The 23,093-nt window shown below is 36.5% G+C and overlaps 2 protein-coding genes across 2 annotated transcripts; one reads left to right on the forward strand and one right to left on the reverse strand.

Annotated features, from left to right (window-relative positions):
- Positions 1-6,084: 6,084 nt before the first annotated feature.
- On the forward strand, positions 6,085-14,940 carry LOC105380016 (CAPA peptides). Its single transcript, XM_011549494.3, has 5 exons — positions 6,085-6,160; positions 9,876-9,947; positions 12,093-12,200; positions 13,483-13,758; positions 14,196-14,940. Exons 2-5 carry the CDS (start codon positions 9,881-9,883, stop codon positions 14,288-14,290), a joined length of 546 nt encoding a protein of 181 aa, XP_011547796.3. The 5' UTR covers positions 6,085-6,160; positions 9,876-9,880; the 3' UTR covers positions 14,291-14,940.
- A 2,349-nt stretch (positions 14,941-17,289) lies between these two features.
- LOC105380017 lies at positions 17,290-22,007 on the reverse strand. The gene is made up of 4 exons (XM_011549495.3): positions 21,892-22,007; positions 20,645-20,706; positions 18,435-18,605; positions 17,290-18,068 (listed from the first exon to the last, which is right to left on the reverse strand). The coding sequence occupies exons 2-4, from the start codon at positions 20,694-20,696 to the stop codon at positions 17,860-17,862; spliced, it is 432 nt and encodes a 143-aa protein (XP_011547797.3). The 5' UTR covers positions 20,697-20,706; positions 21,892-22,007; the 3' UTR covers positions 17,290-17,859.
- Positions 22,008-23,093: the final 1,086 nt, after the last annotated feature.

A 23,093-nucleotide genomic window follows, 5' to 3' on the forward strand; every position in this document is an offset into this window, starting at 1 on the left:
TTATGTTATTGTGTTTACTGACACATGCCGACGGCTCTGCATAAGCACCTAGAGTTCCTTAGTTCACGCAGGCACCTGTTAAAATGTATGAGAAAAATAATATTTTGATCCCGAGCCGTATCTCTGTTTTTAGATGAGTAGAATGCACTGAGGGTACACATCTAGAATCTAGAGAATGTGAGCCGAGATCGTATTCGCTACACCACCACGACTCTTGCTAGTTAAATCACGAGACAAAAATAATTTAAAATGAATCAAGACCTTCGGGACGATGGTGAATGATGACTGAATATATAGAAAAGTACGGAACCTTTTAACCTTAGTCTGGCTACTTAGTTCACAACTACACATAATTATGTATAGTTCGAACTAGGTACCCTATCCTTGTACCCCTTAATTAGCATTTATATCTCACCTATTATCTTAGTAACTGTACATAGGCATTTTACCTCACTGCACCTATGAGACTGGAAAAAATGTGAGTAAGTTATTCTTAATTAAGTATTATTATGTTAGTGTGTACGGTGTGTGTACCAAAAATCGACTGTAAAGTCAAAATCAAGTTAAAAAAAATCGGCTGAGATTATGTTGCTGTTTATACATAGTTTTCTGGAAGTATATCCCAGATTGGGCGCCAAATACACTGGAATTGGCGCCCACCATGGGCTAAACTTTGGCTAGGTAATACAGCAGTACAGCACAAACAACCAAAATGTAAGACCCCTTTTTATAATTACTGTTTAGTTACTAATTGCTACGCTGCCGCATTCTCTACACTGTACAGAGCAACCAGAATACAACGTGGTTTTCTGGGAGTATGTCCCTACTTGGGCGCCAAATACATTGGCATTGGCGCCCAATCTCATTATTGGCAATGGCAACTCGTCCAAGGTGATCCTTTGTGATGAGGCCGTACATCTGTATCGTCCCGTCGATTATATTATTATTATTACCTAACCTACTTACTATTAATTGGAAATGTAAAGCTTAGCGACAAAATGCCACTGAAAATAACGTTTTCTGCAAAATCACAAAAAAATTGAAGCCATAGAGACCGGCAGTCTATTACATAATATTAGTAATATCAGAATTGTTAAAAATAGTAAACTTTATAAAAATATAAACGGCATGAGTGCCATCTGTGGGGAACACAATAATCTACTACCTAAATAAGTATGTACTTTATGCTTTTAGGGACTACTAGGCTTGGAACTGTAATCAGAAGTTCACAGGATGTTTAAAAGATGGCAGCACATGAAATTAAAGTTAAAACTATGTTGCTGTTTTTACAAGTTCCCAGTGAGCAAGAGTCTTATTGATATAGCCCTAGATGGCGGTGAATGGGGCATTACATAAAGGGGATAAAAAAAGATACCGACGAGTAGAGAACTTCCCCCTTTTTTTGTAGTCGGTTAAAAATCATAAAAATCTCTATCATAGTAACAACGTGCTTTTTCAGAGATTTTGTGTGTTTGTCAAATCGATATCTTTGTTTATACTCACGGTATTTGCGCCCTTGAGATAATATTAAAACTTCTTTAAATTAAAAAAACACTTTTTACTATACATTTAGCGGGTTTCAATCTTTTTATGACTTGTAAGTTCAAACCTCTCATGATACTGGTGTTACCTAGATAAGTAGTATGTTTATCACAGTTAGAGAAGTATTGTTTTCCTTCCTTTATAGTTAGATTTTTCAATCAGTCACGCGGTTATCTAAAAGTTATAAAAATAAAAGTAAACAGAAGTCTATTAGAGCTAGAGCTAGTCAAGAAATTTTACTAAAAGCAGATAGATTTTGCATAAAATTATAAACCCTTGTTTATGTAAGTAAGTATCTACATACTTAACTATCCTCATGTGAGATTGGCAGAAGACATCCCTTGGCCAGTATTAGCTAGTTTCCTGGAAGAAAAAACAACAAAGAAATTTAATTAAATCATTTTCTTCAGCTAATACACTGAATTGTGTACTAAATTGATTGGACGAGCCAATATCAGCAGAAAGGAGATACAATTTACATTAATTTACATGCTGAGCTTCACATGTTAGGATGTGTTCTTGCTCCTTATTGTAAAACATAGTCTAAATATAGTTCCGGTTGAGAGCGTAATGAACCTGAGAACTAAATCTAAACTTCGAAGAAAATTTATTTTCATTATTAATACGTGCCGGTGCAGTAAAATCCATTATTTTCTTTACAAGCACTAAAATCACATAGACGTCACTTGAGGAGGCTTCATTCAAGCACTAATTTGTAATCTGTGCCAGTACTGAGAACCTGATGTACTGAACCTAGACACTGATTAAAAACCAAAAATATTGGTGAAGAATTAGTACTCATCTATTTTACTTATTTTTATTTATTAATAGCTGACTCTTAAGGAGAGCTTTGGTCGCTGAAGAGCGGTGGTAGCTCAGGGTTCGAATCCCGGCGCTGACATGTACCAATGAGTTCTTTTAACTTAAGTATAATAAAAACTTAAGTACAATGTATACCATCGCTCTTACGGTGAAGGAAAACATCGTGTGGAAACCTGCATATCTAGATCTAGCACATCTAGATATGTGAACCCACCATCCCGCAGTGGACCATCGTGGTGGGAAATGGTCCAAGCTTAGGAAGGCAGTTTAGACCTTGGGGATATGCACAAAGGTTCCATTCGAGAGAGCCAGGTGCAGGTACTTACACCCCCACAGAGAATAGAATAGAATAGCTGACTCTGTACACTGTCCTCCCTAAATACCCTATTTTTATACTCATCATAAAGATCAGTTTACTGCGCTGAAACTGAATGTTTCAGGTAGTTAGTCACGGCCCGCGTGGGAAGATTTAAAGTGTTCAGGTAGTAATAGTATTTGTGGTAGAGCCGGCCTCTTCCCAAGGCATGCTTTATTTAATTCGAATGTAATGACTTGGAAAGTGAAATGTAATTTTTCAAGACGTTTCTTTTGCACTGACTCCGTCTACAGAGTTTATTGTTTATCAAAGCAAAAAGTGTGGGAAAATGGCATACGAAATGTACCGCACACTCAGCTGCAAAAGTTCATAAATAATCATAGATTTATACAATGAAGAAGAAGAGAAACGCTGTGGGCTTTATCCATTTACCAGATATTCAAATACCTCACGTACTTGAATTGAACTATTAGATTTATTATAAGTATTATGTTATAAATATAAGTATTATATTATAAGTAAGTATCAGTTTTATTTTCATCAGTTAATAGTATAAATTTCTTGAAAAAGTTGGATCTCTAATAACCTCTGCTGGCCCCTGGCTGAGTGTGCCTACTAGGAAGCGCCCGCGGCACACGCAAACTCCCCTGAAAGCCTGTTAACCGGAAATGCGTGCTAATTCCGTATCCGGCGCGATCAACTGCACCCCGTATTTATTTATGCACCCTGTATTTATATGCACACAGATTATGCCGAAGCGCGAGTTACGGGCAGGTTGCTCTGTGTACGGAGACTGAGCAGTGAAATGTACAGTTTACTTTCAGTATTTATGTTCTTACCTACAACGGAAAACATGGTTGTTATAATTATGTTATTAGGTAACAGTGTGTTGATCTGTATGTGAAGAGGATTCGCGACAGCGAGTGGTGGTTTTTGACCATGTTTCACTGAAGTTACGATTTTTTATCGATGGGACTCCTAAAAGCATCATCGTAACATAAGAGTAAGAAATAAAGTAGGTACGTACTCAACTGAATTGGCTTCGAGTTTTATATTTTATCATAGCACATTATTCTTCAATCAATCACTAAGTTGGTGCATGTGAACCATTAAAAATGTGAATTTTCCCCCTAAACTTTCCAAAACCGATGATCGATAAAGGGCTTACAACCCAAACGCCTCGACTGGGAAGCCGCCTGTTTACCCACACGTCTGCAGACTGACATATCAGTTTACAATATTTACATGAACCGTCTTGAGCTACTTCAGTGGGGGCTGATCTTTCTTACGTCATACCTAGTGGGCTGTTGTTGCTACGAACACAAGAGAATCGCGATATTATCATGCATCATACCATATACTCTTTATTTGCGCCAAAAAACATATAAATACAAAAATATATAGGTACTTGAAATGAAAAACTGCCTTATTGCTTACAGCAATCTCTACCATACAACCTTTGGATTGAAGATTTGCATCATCATCAGTATGTATTTGTCTACTGCTGGACATAGGCCCCTCCAAAGGAGCGGCACAGCACTCTGTCTTCGGCCTTCTTCATCCTTTGCCTACCACAGCTACCTGTCTAAGACCGGCGGTTCAGCGGGCAGGAGGGCGTTCCACTCTCAATAACACGTTTACCCCACCGGTCATCGGTTCTTCGGCATATATGGATGGCAGCAGCTAAGCAGATTTTAAGTGTTATATCGGCTACTTATTTAATTCTTCTACAAATTACTTTATGAGAAATTCTGTGCACAGCTTTTTTCATAACCCACTGAGCGTCTATAAGAAGCAGCCGTAGAACAAAAACCAAAACTCGTAGAACAAAAGTGTTTCAGAATAGCCCCCTGAGTCACCCCCTTTCGGCTTAGTATACCCTTCTTGCAACACCCTGTATAGCACTTATTTTTTACATAATTTAAATTAAAATTTAATTTTTTATTTTGTTGGGGTGATAAAATTACAATAGATTTACAGTTCTGCATTCATTGATTCAAGTCTAAATGAACTTAAACGCTCGCCGCTCGCTCTTCTGGCAATCGAACATGAAGTGCCAATACACGCCGCAAATGTTTGTCGATTTATCATAATAATAAATAATAGACACGAACTGAAATAGTCTTAAACGTAGACAAAAGGAGCGCTACAGGGTGCTCTGGAAACGAATTATCTTTAAACACCGCGGACGTGATTCCACGGCGGCGGCCCGCCCCGGCGGCGCCCAAACTATAGCATGTTTACTTTAGGGATGATTTTTCAATAGTCAGATAAGTGTTATCTGAGGAATAAAATTGTTGCTGTCACATCTGAATGTTTGCATTAGATTCTTCAGATATCTTGTCTGACCACTGAAAAATAAGGCCTTAGGGATAATTTTTTAATGGTCAGATACTTAACCCTCAGGTTCAGATACCTCATACGATGACATAATGTGGAGACTCATGACAGGGCTCAGACAAAGTTAAGTTTGCAGCCGCCGAAAACTGAAATTGTTGTGAAATTTTAGGTCTCTGGGTCTCACGAGGTACCACTTTTGAAACAACCAGTGACTATTATAGCTTGGATATACTTATTTATAATGGCCAGTGTAAATACAAATAAGTAGGTAGGTAAGTAACACTTTTAAATTTCCATTTATTTTAAACTATTTTACTTACTGCGGTTGTTGCTAAAGTGAGATTGTGTGTTTGTGTATGTACCGTGGAGTGACTTAACTCGTCATTCTGGACAACTTATACTCCATATAACTTGGAAATCCGGGAAGATTGAGGAAAGAGGGCGCTCATATATTCACACATGGACATACGACTATTAATGGCACAACTCCCAATAGGCTGTTCTTGAAATTTGATATTAAATAATTCCGGAAATAAAAGTGGAATGTAATTTATTAATAGCTATCCTGAGGCAATTTTTGTCCATATCACGGGAAGTATGAAATAGTGATCTTATTAGGTACCTACTTCATATTTTTATAAAACGAGGTCATTGACTGATTTTCTTATGAACACACAGTGCTAACCGGAAATAGTTGTTGAGAAAAAACACATTATAATTTTAATGGTTAATACGGGTACCTATCCACATAGCTACAAAATTCTATTAAAAAGGGCATTTTAATAACTTTCTCGATCAGTTTATTCTGAATAACACGAATGTACTCATACATCTATTTCTGCCACTTTCTGCCCATTAACTAACAGCAATAGATTTAAGGCTTTCATATTTTAAACTTCCAATCCAGCAACTTAAGCGTCTAACTACTTACTTGGTAGGTTCTAACACTGTACTTTACTACTTTTAATCTTATAACAACACCGAGCATATTATTTTCCTCTTCGAAACCCATGCGTTTCCATATTACTAAATTGTTACAAGACGAAAGTTTGGGAGGCGCAGGGCGGGCGGCCGCGGCCCTATATAAGGCCGGGTCCACCATGGCGCACAGCATTCGAGAGCAACAGGTGATATAACACGGTGAGTGTGCCCGTGCCTTTACAATTTTCGGAAATTTTATCACTTTTCGCGTTTTTAATCTCGTGCACGTAATGTAGTTTTGTATTTTTGTTGCAGTAAAATTTGCGTTTTAACTTTGTTGTAGGTGCAATTTTACATTAGTTATAAATTTTAGAGATAGATACTTCAATCTCTCTTTTAAAATCGTTTCTAATACCTATTTAATCCATAAAGACTTATCATGAAAGTATTTTTCGAAATTGTCATGGTCAGCTGCTTTATACCTACCTATATTTTTTTAACATGATAATACATTTAACCACTGACTAATTACACCTTCAATGATTACATACAATCGTGGGCATAATTATTATGTAATAAGTAGTTTTCTCCGGTTCTCTTGAATGGAACTTTTGTCCAGTTCTCTTGAATGGAACTTATATGCAAACAACAAACACCTAAGACCAAAATTATCTGGTCCACTGAAGGGTCTGCTTAATCATCTTATATACACTCACGGGCGATGAAAAAGTTCCATTGAGAAAATCTCCAAATCACTCCTAAACCGAAAATACTAACTTAATAACGCCTTTTGAAATAATTAAGAACATTTAAAGGTGCATCAGAATATTACCAACGAAAAACGTAATATTTTTTTTCAATTCTCTTATTATACATAAATGTTTAAAAAAACTGGTTCCATTTGGTGTCTGCATTTTGTAGTGGAACTGTTTCTTTGCACGTGAGTGTAATATCTTCCTATGCTTGGATCTTTTCCACGTCTCCACTCCGCCGTGTACGTGATGATGGGACGTGTAAATTATTAGGAATTATACAGACCGTTGTGGTTAAGTGTAAAGTGGTAAAGTGACCAGAAAGGAAAACCATTTTTGTTTTTTTGTTAGGTCATTTTAAATTCGATAAAAATAATTAATCTAGGCCTAAACATTGTAAAAAGTCGCGTGACCAACAAAGTTTTTATGACACACCAGTTTTTGTTTAGAATGACCCCCTGAGCCACCGCCTTTCCCCCTTTTGCAACACTTGTAGAAGGTCTACTTCAGTTTCAAGCTGTTCTATGTAGGTAGTTGCGTAGGTTTCTTTTTCCTGAAAAAAAATATACTTATTTAGGATGGTAGCACTAATCATTTAAAACTGATGAATTATTTTTAGGTAAGCTGCTTATAGGTTTAAATTAAAATAAAATTCAACGTTCTTTATTGTACTACAAGTTCTTACCGTTTAATTCTAAACATTGGCCATTCAATTAAGTAATCCTACTGAGTACACAAAAATAATACCTGGTAAAATTAATATTTACCGTTAATTAACAGTGAAATAGTTAAATTTATTGAGATCAGACAAAAATATACCAAGGAAATGAAGGAGTACAAACTATACTTTTAAATATTTTTTTTATAACTAACTAGTTTTGAGCGTGTTTCTAAGTTATGTGAAATTTCACATTAGTTCAGTTAGTTATTGTTATTACACAAGTATTTTTTAAATATATTTAAGTATAAAAACAATTACAAATGTACAAAGCTTATAAATTTAGCTCTGCATGTCCTCTGAACTAGAAAAGAAGTCTGTATTTCCGAGGTTACTTATACAGTATATTGCAAAAATGGTATGAGGGGTATATACTAAGGGGTGACTCAGGTGGTTATTCTAAAACAATTTTTTGTCTGAAAATTCCCAATATACATCTGATTTTTCTTAGTAAAAAGTTACGTGACCAACAAAGCTTTTATAGGAATAAAATCTTTTTTTTTGTGAATTTTCAAAAGTTGTTTACAAAAGTGGTTTGCAACCAGCCCCTTTTAGCTTAATATATCACTTTTGCAAAACCTGTATTGCAACTGTGTAAAACATTTAGGCTGAACTTGTAAGTTGATTATGATCTGATCAATCACATTATTGAGTAGGCACTAAGTATATTGTTTCACCGAAAAATATATTCGTAGTCAAAGCTGCTCGTAGCATATACAAGAGGGAGATTTTACATTTATTATTGAAATGAAATACATTATATAAATTTATATCACTAAGCACACTTCCAACCACTCACGAAACTCATAAATTTATAAACAGCAAGTCTAGTAGTATCTTTTGCTGAAATTAAGAATGTGGTTGAAATGTTGATGTTAAAATAACATTGGCAAGTACCTAGTATTCATATTTGGTATGAGTATCACGTTTAGTGTAAACATAGTACTAAGTATGTGGCTTAGGTACCACTTGCGGATTTAGACTGACTTGCCAAAGTGAATATACTTAATATAAGTAATTATATTTATGTAGAGTAGTCAAGTCATGTAGATATTAATTAATTAAGTGATCCATATCGATAATATCCTAGATGACCGAACGGTTCACAGTTAGTACCTAAAGCTTTGAAGATTTTGATTCGACTCCTGGGAAAAAACTTATATTCTATGTCAGGTGAAATACTGACTGACGATACAAAACTTCTTAATGTGCGCGTCTTAAGCTCTGTGCTAGCCCTTCTGAAGTACCTAGGGAACCACGCAAAGTGATTATCATACTCTTAGTTAGTGTTAGTTGACGGAGCGTCCTCTTGCTAACGATGCATTCAACTCCGATAACAGCTCATTTGTGCGTAATTAACATAAAATATTTTCTTGTAAAATAATAATATGTTAAAAGAAATTGGGTTTTTAATAATACTTGTTTACATATAACTGTATTTTTCTAAACTGTTTCTACAGAAATTTGCCAAAACACCAGATAGGTCCGTTAACTCTTTTCATAAAAAGTTTTATCACACTTTATGTAGATGACCTAAGATAACTTGCCAGGTTGTTAGGACTACGTATTGTAATTACATGGAAATAAGCTCTGATTTAAGTTTTTCTCGCGTACAAAATTGCTTCTGAATATTATAATGACAAAAGTCGAATTTAAAGTAAGGTAAGCGAAGCTAAACGTAGGAACTAGGAGTTAAGATTTACATAATATAAAATTAGTTCTTTTCTACCTCAAGGAAATATCCTTTCGGCCAGTAGACAATTTTCGAAATGGGCTAGGTACAAGTTATATCAAGTCGGTATTAGAACCTAGAGCTTGGTATCTTCCGAGCATAGAATAACGAACTGTACTTGTTATTCTATGCTTCTGAGCCAGCCTTCTGTCTACTGACCACTAGCCTTCTAGTCCAAAATACAGGCCAAACCTTACGAAGATTATGTAGGATGATAATGTAAATTTACTATATGGACTTACTTACAATAATTTACACGTTCCAGTAATGGGCAAAGTTTTCGAATTCACGAATTGTTATCGATTATTTCAAATTTATAAAGTAAGCCGGCCTAGTTTATAAATTCGATACGTGTTACCTACGAGTTACGTGAGGCATCGATTTATAAACACCCACGAGCAATGAAAAAGTTGCAGTGACATAATATATATGGAACGTCAATGGCAGTGGTTTTTTAACCGACTTCAAACAAAGGATGAGGTTCTCAATTCGTCGGGATCTTTTTTTTATATATATATTTTTATGTATGTTCTCCGATTCCTCCGCCATTTATGGATCGATTTTGAAAATTCTTTTATTGATGTATCGGGTTGAGCTTCCCGGTGGTCCAATTTTTCATTGCTTGTGAGTGTAACAAAGAGCGTAGCGTGGGACGCCGTTCCGTCCAGGCGGGAATCGTACTGGTTTCCCTCAAAGCTACTATCTATATTTATGAAGTCTATTTCCCCTCAGCCGCCATGCATTCAGCCACGAGGATCGCAGTGTCGGCCTTCCTCATCACGTCAGCGCTGGCGACCACCTACCGTGAGTATCACACATGCATACACTATCACAGACAAATACAATCGCTAGCAATGAAGAAGCAGTGACAATGGCACCAAGCTAGCTTAATGATGCCGTCTCCAACATTGAAGTACATTTAACAGGGGATCAGAATATTACCAACTGAAACGTTAACAAATTTTAAATCTTTAAGATAAATGTTTTAAAAAGATGGGTCTACTTGTTGTCGGTATTTTGAAAGTTTTGAAAGAAAAACGTTTTCGTTGATCGCGAGTGTATTTTACGACTTTTGAGAATTCGCGTTCGTTATGGGTGTGTTCATTCACCGCTTTATTCTAACTGTACATTTGTGTAACACCCTGTATATGTGCTCCTCATTAATATTCCCTGTGTCGGCAACAAGTGAAGATTAGCCCGAGTGTGGGCTGAGCCGATTCTAAGCCAATGTCAGCAAATAATGCCGCGGTACGCGCTTCGGATAGCAATTTGTAGACAAATATACATGAGTACTTGCTACTCAAATATACCTACATTAAATTATTCAATTAGTCGATTTGCGAATTCTTTGTAAATTAACATATTGGGAATGACGTAAACTTGCGAATAACCACCCGAGTCCGCGTTGTTCTATGAACTTACCTTGTAATTTACATCAACTTTTGTTCTGACTTTTGGAAATTCTACCGACGATATCATAATAATACTTACTTATATGTAATTATTCGATACCGATTATTTTGCTTCGCCTTAATTAAATACATCCGAAATGCCAACATAAGGAGAATTCCACACATTATTATGTTATAATTTCATAAGGAAGTCAGAAAAATGTTCAGTATGCAAATACTGCGTGTATTAGAAGTAATGGCGGGGCTTTGTTGGGGATATATTTAGATAAACCGTCGTATTCTGCCCAACAATGCTAATACGATTTCATTTTAATGTTATCGATAAATAATACCTATAAGTACCTCAGGATCTAATTTTGTAATGAAGACATTTTCACTGGCTTTTTTTTTAAATAATAAAGTTCACTTTTTTCAAATAATAAAGTTCACTTTTTAGCAGTTAAGATCGTTTCCTGATTGACTTCTCTCTTCCTGATATATTCTCAATCCGTGAATTCAAAATGGAAGTACGATAAGAGGAATATATCACTTTTTTCTTGTAGTAGTCACAGAACTTAGGAAAGGTTTATAAAAGTTCTCTGAATAACCCACCAGGACCCAATTGAAAATCTATTGGCGTCATTTATTTATTGAAACCCCCCCTCCCCCCTCCCCCGTACTCTCAATAGTGGCAGTTTGTCATGGGATTAGTTTGGGTCTGCAGTGACTATTTGCACCTATTTTTGTTTTCGCTCGATTTACTTAGTCGTGCATTTAAAGAAAACCTTCGTGTAATGGAAAAATGATTTGATTATTACGAAATTTTACACATAATGAAGTCATGGGGCTACTCACTTTAGACATTTCAGTTAATATTACAAACGCTATCCACTCATTGTAAACTAAGGACTAAGAAACTTTGCGTGTGCGTTATAAGTAATAAAACCGAATCGAGTTACTTTGGGGTCACTTTAGCTCTACAAAACAAACGACAGCTTTCATTGGTGAGCTTTGCAATCGGTACGTTTTATACAGATGTAGGTCGTAGTTCGATCGTGATTCGAGTGGCAGCGATCCCACGTTTTTCGTAAGCTTAAGCAACCCCTCTGCTGCCTCTACACGGGTCCGTTATCGAGGTAGATAAACGTCACTATATCACAATTCATTATAAATACGGGGCTACGATTGGTGGAACGCGCATTAAACGAGTTTATCGACATCGATAACGAACCCGTGTAGCGGCTGGTCCTCATGCAGCAGTCAAGAGTCAGTACGACGCTGATGATGCTCATTGTTCATTACTCCTAGTTTATAAGTCTTCTTCTTCTTTTTCTTTGCCTCTTCCCATTATTTGGGGTCGGCTCTCCTCGTTACTCGGCGCCAGGATTTTCTATCCTGGGTTGTCTGGGTATCTATATCCAAATGGGACTTCTTCAAGTCGCGTAAGCGTCGCGTCTCCTAGTTTATAAGTATATTCTTTATATTCTTTGTATGTTTTTCTATTCGCGGTGGCCAACTAAGTTATATTCTATTCCCTGATGATGCTCCTTGTCCGCAGAGTCCTCAGCCAAGCTCCGTCGCGACGGGGTGCTGAGCCTGTACCCGTTCCCGCGCGTGGGCCGCGGCGGCCGCGCCGCCTGGCAGCTGCCGGACCAGTACTACTTGGGTGAGTACCTACCAGGAGTGTTAGCATAGGAGTTGTGGTACATGGGTGAGTATGAAGTAGTAGTATTAGAATCTTTATGGTACATATACATGTACAACGAAAAGCGGGTAAATTGTTTACGAGTCTGCCCTGACTACCCCTTCGGGGATCACAGTCGTGAACATTTATGTATGTATGTATTGTTTATAAAACACTTAATATCATGGCAATAAAATAGGTTTTATAACTAAAACATAGTACAGTAGGCGGTAGTGATCAGGAGGCAATTTTAAATCAGTAAAGATGAAAAAAAAACGGAGGAATATGAGTCATCAAGTGTGAAATCTTTGAAGGTGAAGGGAAGCTCACAGGACATGTAAATATAATTCCCTTCTATGTAATTACAAAATATCGAAACAGGCTGATCATACTTTAATTGTTATACAAAAGCTACTGTTAATATTCTGTCTAAATCAAGAGAACTGAATTAAAACAAACTTTTGGTTAACAAGTTCAACATTTATGAGGTAGTGCCTAAACGAGATTACTAAATTAACCTTTATTCAGTTGAATTAAGATTCAAAGTTCTAACTTTAATTAAGGTAAAGAATCAGCAGATATCCTATCCAGTAAGTTTCAAAAGGTGGAATAATGTTTTAAAAACCTGACTTGAATACAATATGATGGTTACTTTTGCTTTGTAATTCAACTACCCTGCGGCGCTCGCTCAAACACGCTCGCCTGGTGGAATACCATTCATCATTAAATATTTTAAAAACTCATCGTAATATTAAATATTATAAAATATTTACCATGATGTTCTTTGCATACAAGACAGTTCTTATAGAATAAACCCCTGTGTTCATTGAAAGCTATGTTTTGCCCTAGTTTCACCATACTCTGTTAGATCATTAACACCCTGTTACATTATAATAAGGGATTAGTTGTTGACTCTAGACACATCTGTCAAGAATTAAATATGGAAATTTTATTTTAGATGACAATTACAATGTAACAGGGGTTTTAATGATCTAACATATACTATGGTGAAACTAGGCCTTATCCTACTAAACTTTAAAACTATTACTTGTTCACAAAAAATCCATTCATTCGGTTAAAACAAGTTGTTGTTTTTACATCACCAACAGGAAACAAGCCATCCAGAGTGACTTATCCAACTGTACATTATTATACGAGTCCGTATGCATTCTGACTGGCTTTGATAATCACGACTAACGTCCCCCCCTTTTCTGATAAGAAAAAGAATCAGAAAAACATTCATCAAATCATTTTTCACCCCCAGACACATACAAACCTGAACAGAAACGTCAACTGTACGCATTCCCGCGCGTCGGCCGTAGTGATGTCCCCTTCACGATCCCGCAACTGCAATCCCGGGATCCCGAGCCGTATCCCGACGCGCCGCTATCCCGCGAGACGATACGCAACATCGTCGCGCTGATGGTGGGAAGAGGACGGGGACAGTACGGAGTTAGCAAGAGAGGGAGCGAGAGCACAGATAGCACTAGCATGTGGTTCGGGCCAAGACTCGGCAGGGCTATGAAGAGTGAAGATGACGGTAAGTTTCGTTATCTGTCAAAAGATGTGGTAGTTGTGTTGCGTGCGATAGTGTTTTGTGGTTTTACTTATTTTATGTAATTTTTATCTTTGTAAGTTTGGGTGTTTATTTTGTTGCGGCATTCGTAAACTATGTGACTGTCAGCCTTGCAGGAAATTTCACACAAAGCCGTCCGACACCAAGCTAGGCAGAGCCTGTAATATGGGCACCGGACAGCTGATATATCTACAGAAGATATACACACATACATATTTGTTGATAATGTGTTAATATAAGATCCGAGTACAAATATATACACCCCGGCCAGAATCGAACCTTCGGCATAGCTGTCAGCATCACTAACCACTACCTGCACCATTCGGTCGTCTTGTTGTATTCATGATGACATTTAAATACTTACGCAATACTAGGATACATACGATGTTTTTTATTTACAGAAATCACCGTGGAATCACAGAATAAAGAACAGACTGAACCGGAACTGGCTGACATGGAAATGATGGAAGAAAGAAAGAAGCGTCAAGCAAAATAAAACGTCTTTTCCCAACACTACGGCTGCAATACTGATACTCTACAATAATCGTTACAAGCACATTGAGTCTGTGTTAAGTTATTATACTCGTATTGTTTTCTTAAATAATTTATTAAGGTACATTCTGCCAAGTATTGTTAATCGACAGGTTAGAACTTATAAGATTATGAATCTAATAAGTTCTAATCTAGGTAAACTGGTAAGCTACAAACTTACTTTTTCTCAGCAAATTTTTTATAGTATTCGTATGGTTGGTACAAAGTATGAATATTTTACTGTAAACAAGCGAGCTTAGAATGTATTTTTTGTTGTTAAGTATTATTATAGAATTTTATAAGTCAATTCTCTGTAGATTCTGTAAGAAAATTGCCAAACGTTAGATATAATAGGCTTCTTATTATAAACCTTGTAAACCTCCAATGTTACAGGATTGTAATTGTTGAAAAATATGCCAAAATTATTTCCGAGGCTGGATGGAGTATAATTTATGGAAATATTTAGGTACATTCAATATACGTCCATGAAATAATTTTGGTAAGATAATGATTTTATGTATAAATGTAAGAAAACTATTAAATAACTATACATATAATACATTTATTATAAGCTCTTCAGGTCATAGGTAAAAATATACTGAAAGTGATAAAGTTTTTGTGTAGTTTCATTTCTTAGATACTTAATTGTACAAGCTGTTAAAAATGGTATAGCAAACCTAAAGAAAATGACTCTGAGAGTCATTGTGAACAACTTTTGTTCTTCCACACTTAATTTTAGATATTCACGTTGGCTCCGTGTCCCATTTCTTACATCACTTATGATCGTAGGAGAGGATTAAAGAACACTTGTAAGTATGTTGTATAACACTTGCTACCTACCTGCCTGCTTGAAGACAATAGATTTGATGCCATAAAATGCCATACGTTGATAAGTTAACAAATTACTACGAATTTGCTACGTCGCAACGTAGCACTGGCTACGAACGATCGTAGGCTTTGCTACGAAAACAGCGTAGGCTTCATCGTAGCATTGTGAGATTGTTGTTGAATGATTTTAATGTTTTTTTTAGTTTATTTAAATTTTAGCGTGGAAGATAAATAGGTACTTATTATATACGATACTGTGTGTACGTTACAAAGTTAGGACTTTGTAACGTACACACATAATACATATTTGTAAGAAATCGAGATTTAAACGGTTTGAGGTTCAAGTAATTTTTACCAAGAATAAATGGTTATGTACGTTACAAAGTTAGGACTTTGTAACGTACACACATAATACATATTTGTAAGAAATCGAGATTTAAACGGTTTGAGGTTCAAGTAATTTTTACCAAGAATAAATGGTTTTGCAAAAGTTATACTAAGCCAAAATGAGCTCAACAGTTTATAATTCTGAGTAATTCTGACCCACCCACCCCTTCCCAGCTAACCATACGCTTATGGTTCCATAGCTGAATGTTAACGAGACCATGGAATCGTCAAAATCCGTACGTCACAATATTCGAAAATAAAAGAAATGATAAGCCTTTAGATGTGTTTTTTACAAAAAATAATCGAGCCATATAGTATCGCATGAAACCTTACTTACGGAACCCCCCATGAGCGAGTCCGACTCACCCTAAACCCTTTTTTCTAACACCCTGTGTAAAGAACAAACCACCAGCCACAGTAAATACGAATAGCCCAGTTGTAACGAGTACGGACAGTAAACAGACACCCCGGGATCCGCCGCGGCGGTCGGCAGGCACGCGCTGTTTGTGCGTGACGCTCACTGACGCATGACTCACCCCACTCTACGCACGGCACGTTCCTAAATTGCGCGCTTAAAGGCCAGTACGGGTTTTGCAATTTACGAAAACGTAAACGAGGTAAATGCAATATCTAACATTATGGGATAAGACATTTTGAAACTTGGGACATTTTAGGAAAAAATGCATACTAACCTCCAGTCCCCGTACTCTTGAAAGGCAATGTATTGCGTCTGTCTTGCGTACCCAACATTAAAAAAATCATAACTTCTCTTCAGAGGCGTTTATCCAAAAAGTAAAAATACTGATATGATCATCTAGTCTAGGTAATGCCTATTTGGAGAACCTAGAAACAAAAATATAATGACTACAATTTAGAATTTATTAAGAAAAAAGGCCAAATAAGGATTTTTCGGCCAAAATATACGATAAATTCTACATTCTGGGTATACTTGGTTCTTAGTGCTAGGTTCTAAAAACAGGCATTATCTTGATGAAAATTAATGTATTTTTACTTTTTGTAAAATCAATTTTGAAGAGAAGTTATGATTTTTTAAATGTTGCACACAAACGCAATACATTGCCTTTCAAGAGTAGGGGTGCAGTTGTTATGTAAAGAACAAACTGTTCTGTAGCTAGTTATGAGTTCCACATGTGTGTATAAATTTGGGCAATGTCCTTAATGTGCAAGTCGAGAAAAACATTATGAAAAAATTTAAAAACAATGTAGGTTGGCTGGTAGAAAATGCTTTTAGCATTAAGTCCACCTTTTGTACACTTATGTTATATTTGTGCAATAAAGTATTAAATAATTAAATAAATAAATAAATAAATAAATAAATAAATAAATATATTTTCTAGATTTTGAAAATATCCCTTTTCAATCGCACCTTACTTCTAGTGTTTATAAATATATTTACAAGGGAATATATAATAAATATAACAAATAAGAACCAAGAAGCAACTAAGTGAAGACGTCAACTCTATTTATAATGCTCTACATTTTCCAGAAGGTTAGTCCACGGATAATGAGTTTGATATCCTACCTGCAGGCGTCACAATGTAATTTAAACGTTATTATGTTTATTCTTAGATCTATTGTGGTTTGTACCGGCTTAAGTCCAAGCAAGAAATGTTCACACTTAGATAAAAACCAAGGAAAATTAAATCTCAACAAGGTAATAAATCTAATCAATAATTTTCAAGGTTTTAGAAAATTATTGGTAGTTTCGGAGTTAGGGTGAAAAAATATATGCGAATACGTAGGTAAGTATATTCTTTATAAGTAGTATAATTTATAATATATGTATAATTATTGAAGTCACTATCAATGTGAAAAATTTATTTATATTTATTACTTATTCTGTTTTTTTTTGTAACATTCTAAATAAAATATTTTTGCTTGCGTTGAGCTTTTAGTTTGGTAGGCAGACTATAATAATAACTTAATATTCCTATTACAATTTTCATATCGGTGTTATTTATAAAAAAAATTGGTACATCGCAATCGAGCCAAGTCGTCCTCGTAGGATATTTATAGATATTCCTCAAGAAACCTTTTTTACGCATTTTTTTTAGAACTTCTTATTAATGTACCTTTGTACACAACAAAAACATATAATCTCAATAATTCGCATTTATACTGAAACTGCGTCCCCAGCAGGCAAACTGTTCGCTGCCAACTGGGTTAACGGAATATCTATAGGATTAAACTACCTAGTGTTACAATTTGATAGATTACGCTAAAAACAGGCAACAGTTAGGCTACTGGGAAAGCAGCCTTACTTTCAACAACATACATAACTTTATCTAAAAAAACTTTTTAAGACAGCAAAAGCCTGCCTAAAGCGCACAGCGCCGCGACCGCTAGCGCCGCGTTAACCCTTCCGCTGCTGTTGCAGTGGTCTTCGAAGCACTGACAGACGGTCTCCAGGTGGTCCGCATTGTCTGCCTTGTAGCACTCCCGGTGGTGGCGGACCCAGCCGCAGCCACGGGTTACACGCACCTCACTGTCGCGGTGCGAGTGGAAGACTGGAACAATGAATGAAGGGTTAAAAAGGTATTTTGCAAATACGAAACAAATATGTGGAAGGCAAGTTAAATGTACTACAAATTCACTGCCGTTTGGATAGCGCTGATTTGTCATGAATACGGTACCTGGTCTGCAGATCTACTTATTGGTCTGTAGATCTACTCATTTTCTGCGTAATCTACTCATAATGTAATAAAGACACATTGTATCACGTCGGGGTCACCAATCAGCATTATAGCAACTTACTAGCCTGTAGTCTGTGCTTACTGTCTAATTACAGGTTTGCAGATTTCTGGTCCCTCTACTGCTGTTCTCCTCTCTGTATCTCTATCTGTCATCTACATCCTGGTCTTCAAGGTACTCACTAGTCTGTACGATCTTCCTGCAGAAGAAGCGCTCTGTGGCGGGCGCGGGCACGGCGGTCTCGCAGTGCACGGCCGGGATGATGCGCGCGCGCAGCTCCGGCTCCAGCGCCATCACGTCCGCACACGCCGAATTGTTGGCGCTGTTGCAGTAGAAGCAGTGGATGGCTGAGGCTGGAAGGTCGGTAGAAAAGATGTCAGTGGAATGTCAGAAACATTCAATCACTTCGGGGTCACCAATCGGCGCAATCGATCTACTTACTGGTCTGCTGATCTCATTACCAGCCTCCTCTACATACGGTAGGGTCATCAGTGATATCCTACTTTAGTTTGGGTATTAGTACTGTGCAATCCCTGAGGTACGCGCGGTGAGGTTCGGGGCGGGGCCGCCACGATCGTGACAGAGACAGAGAATGGAGATGTGACAGAGGGCAGTAGCCGATTCTTCCCCCCGTCTCGTCGTGCGCATACCTCAGGGTAGGGATGCTCGATTTTCGGGCTTGAATCGATCTTTTGGTTCGTAATGGATCGTAACACCGTGAATCGATTCTCGATCTAGATCGTATGACTTTTAATCGATTAAATCGATCTTGGAAGATCGTACTTATCATAAAATAATAGATTTTTAATATTATTATTATTATTTTTTATTTATCAAATTATTTTACAGAGTTATTGATTAATTATAACATTGCATCACAAAAATCACAGAGATTTGTCCGTGATGAATCATTCCACGTAATTAGGTACTTAATAACTAATTATATTTATTTATATTTTATACAATACACAAACTTATTCAATGTTACATGTTAATTAAATAAGTACAATAGCGGGTAGTTTAATAATAAACCAGCAGCCAAACATACAAGATAGTTGGTGCATATTCGAACAGTGTAAGTTAAAGTAATGATATATTGTATGATTTTATTTTGTGCTTGATATTTTTCGGTGTAATTAGATTTCTAATATTTTGGTCCATTTTATTAATAAGTTTTGGCATTAAATACGCACAGTGCCGTTCGCCGTAAACATTGTTTGCTCTGATCATGTTATACTTGTTAATATAAATCGTATGGCTTTGAATCGATATCGAAAGATCGTTATATTTCAAGTTTTTTTTTTTTATTTTAACTAATAGTCATGTAAGATTTCAACCATCTGCATTTGTCTGTGCGCTGTAGCTAGCCTATTACGTTTCAGCCCTTCAATGGGGAAGAAAACCGAGTGAAACTAATATTATAATCGATTGTATCTGACAAATCTGACTAATCAACTTATTGGGGAACAAAACCAACCAGGTTCAGTCACTGAGGATAAGAACTGGGGATTTTCGTTTCCTAATGGTACGATTTTTTCATACAATCTTCTCTGCATACGATTCGATTTTCCTAAAGATCGCATGCCATTGAATCGATAAAAAAATCGCTAGATCGTATTGCCATCTTCCAAAAGATCGATTCAGATCGGGAATCCCTACCTCAGGGAGTACACAGCACTAATGGCCACACTCACGATCAATTGAAATTTTCCATCAGGTATCATTAACCTAGTATTTTCCGCTTAGGAGTAATATGGTGTTATATATATTGTCACTGGAACTTTTTCTTTGCTCGTGAGTGTATTATAAATTATGTATGTGACAGTTTGTGAGTAAGGATGTTTATTGTTACTGTTTCAAGAGAAAACAGCTAGAGGAATCGCGAAGGCGAAGCAAAGCTCGTGGATAAAATCTAGTTCAATTTCCCGCGCTATCTCAATCTTCGACATTCTATCTTCGGAATAGCCAGAGTTGCCCCCCTGAGACGTCTGCGATTGTCATTCCATTGTCAATTTAATTTGGCATGTCAATGCATGACGGATGCACTACACAAGGGTCAGTGACCGATTAAGAAAGGGATCTTATTTGCACAGCCATTATTCAATTAATACAAGTTACAAGCGCCCGCTTTGCAAGTTAATCTAGCTTACTATATAAAATTAAAATTACGAAGGCATTTGTTTCTTTTTTTACAGCTAGGTTATTCTATAAATAGGAAATTCATCGACGCTATCACAATGATATTGTCAAATTGAATACATCTGTAATAATGATCTATACCTAGATTAAATTGAAGGAGTCGTATATAGTGCATTTTTTACAGAATATCATAGCTTAGTAGAATTTCATGTGTATAAGTATTGGTTTACACCACTCGTAAAAGTATACTCACATTCATAAACGCATGAAAACAGCACCGCTATCAATAATAGTTTTTGTTCCATCTTGTTCAATCTGCAATAGAGAAATGCAATTACTAACATAATTATTGTGTATTACTTATAACTTACCACAATCTATACCAATAGACGCAAAGTTTACGTTGTATGGCCTCCTTTTATCCCGTAATTCTCACGATAAAACTTATAAAGAAGGCGAAAACCTACACAAAAGAAAAGCTGGTACCTATCTAGCTATGTCAAAATTACTAACATATAGCTAAGCAATTTAAGTACAGTCATGTTATTGTCATGAATTGGTTAAAGTAAGATACGTTACACATACAATAGTAAAATTTTACTACAAGTGTACGATAATTAAGAGATAAGACGAAAGCATTTTGAATAAATACTGGCTGAAACATTCATCTATTGTTCGCCGCACCGCGCTGCCGCCGGGATGTTTTCAACGTACAATACTTCGCTAAAAGCCCTCACTCAATAATCTCGGCAGGTAGGGCGAAAAATTATCAGTGATCGGTAGATACAGCAGCTGGCACACAGAGTTATAACAGAGAGCATATAGGTATAACTTATACTTATAATTAAAGAGTGCAATATGCCCAATATGTCTATGTTATTCTTCTAGAAAAGTTAGTATACTTTGAATTTTAAAAAGTTATTGATAAATAGCATCGTTGCAAACCTCTTATCTTTCCTGAAACTGGCGCGAGAACCCAAAGAGCTACCACCGCAGCAGCCTTTGCCTCGACCACTGACAAATGCTCACACTGCTTTGTGTATCAACCAACAACGTGCTTGCCGCAAGTTTTGAACTTTGTTAAAAGGGTTTCGAACAAAGAAGTTTGTATGCAATTGTGACTGCGTCCAGAATGGAGGCGGTCAAGGGAAGCGGGGTTAATGGAGTTTATGCCATCCGTATTGACGACCGAATGGTGTAGTGGTCAGTGATCCTGACTGCTACGTCGAAGGTCTCCGGTTCGATTCCCGGCAGAGGCAGATATTTGTACTCGGGTCTTCTTTGGGATTAGGGATGTGTCAGCCTTCCTAGCTTGGGGTCGGATGGCCGTGTGTGAGAGGTCCCCATATATTATTATATTATGCACATAAATATCTGTCTCCATACAAGGTAGGCAGAGTCTATATTTAACAGCACAGCACGACTTGAACACCATTTCCTTAGAGATAGAAGAAAACCAATAGGCACATAATGCACAGCAATGATGGTGCTACTTCCTACCTTTTGAATCCAGGATTTAACACCAATTTTTAAAACGAATATACTCGTATATTTCGGTTCACAATATCAATCCGCACGGCTCGTGTTATCACTGGCCACTGCCGCCGTACTCACTTGCTCAAGACACTTGTTTGATCGCGTAAATAGGGTTAACGTGTGCACTACACGCCTGCCGTATGGTCTTGATATTTTTTTATAAACACAAGTACAGATGTATAAAATTCTTCTGTAAAAATTTAAGTATATGTTTAATTTGTTACTGTAATTGTGTTATTGTTTAAAAGCTTAAATAGGCATCTAGGCTATTACAATCACGTCAGTCCGATGTACTTTAAGTTTTACAAGTGATGCATTTATCGATAAAATACATAAAAAACTAAATCTATTTTTTTACCAAAAACAAATACTAATCATAACTTTTTCGAATATTATCTACTGTAAAATATGTATCTTCTAATGGGCATCTCTACACGCTGTTCTTGATCTTGCTCAATATTTCTTCAAGATAGTTTTCAAGGATGATATGTATATAAAAAAATACTGTTAAGTCATACGCACAATACAACAAATATATCTACTTAACTATAAACAAAACATGAACTGTCGTTTATGAATTAAACCGGTTGAATATTTGCGGGGAATGATAAGAATGAACTCTGACACGTGGTGACAAACAAACCTAGATAATGGTCGGAAATAAAATATCACACCCAGTTTATACATATGTAATATCTATGTACTGTGAGAGTCGTTTCTGCTACATGTACAGTTCAGTACATAAACAACTTGAAAGTTCTGCACTTTGTACCTTGTAAAACTAACAAACCACTACATTATTTCAAAGATTGACGGTTGGTTAGTTTGATAAAGAATAAACGTGTAATCACTGCTAACAAACTATCAAGTTGTACCGTACCCAACTGTACCGGAGTGTTATCAGAATGTCATTTCTCCTAATTATCGAGAAGATGAAACTTCTAACATTTTTGTAGGGAGATAAGTACTTAATTAGGTATAATAATGATCCCAGGATCATCAGTTATCGATACGGTTTTTGAAGGAAAAATTACTTTAACTGTGACTCACGTTAAAGATTTTATTATCACTCCACAGACTTTATGTCCGTGCCTTTTTGAGAGATCAATATATTGTGAGAGTTTGGTTGTTTTTTGTCTTCATCTTTTAACTACTCACTACTCAAT

This window comes from Plutella xylostella, chromosome 14 (genome assembly GCF_932276165.1).
Source record: "Plutella xylostella chromosome 14, ilPluXylo3.1, whole genome shotgun sequence".
NCBI classification, from domain to species: domain Eukaryota; kingdom Metazoa; phylum Arthropoda; class Insecta; order Lepidoptera; family Plutellidae; genus Plutella; species Plutella xylostella.

Coding starts and splice junctions, on each gene's coding strand:
- LOC105380016 (XM_011549494.3), top strand. CDS start 9,881: ATGCATTCAGCCACGAGGATCGCAGTGTCGGCCTTCCTCATCACGTCA. Junction 9,948..12,092: donor AGCGCTGGCGACCACCTACC/GTGAGTATCACA, acceptor CCTTGTCCGCAG/AGTCCTCAGCCAAGCTCCGT. Junction 12,201..13,482: donor GCCGGACCAGTACTACTTGG/GTGAGTACCTAC, acceptor TTTCACCCCCAG/ACACATACAAACCTGAACAG.
- LOC105380017 (XM_011549495.3), bottom strand. CDS start 20,696: ATGGAACAAAAACTATTATTGATAGCGGTGCTGTTTTCATGCGTTTAT. Junction 18,606..20,644: donor GTTTTCATGCGTTTATGAAT/GTGAGTATACTT, acceptor CCGACCTTCCAG/CCTCAGCCATCCACTGCTTC. Junction 18,069..18,434: donor CAGGAAGATCGTACAGACTA/GTGAGTACCTTG, acceptor TCATTGTTCCAG/TCTTCCACTCGCACCGCGAC.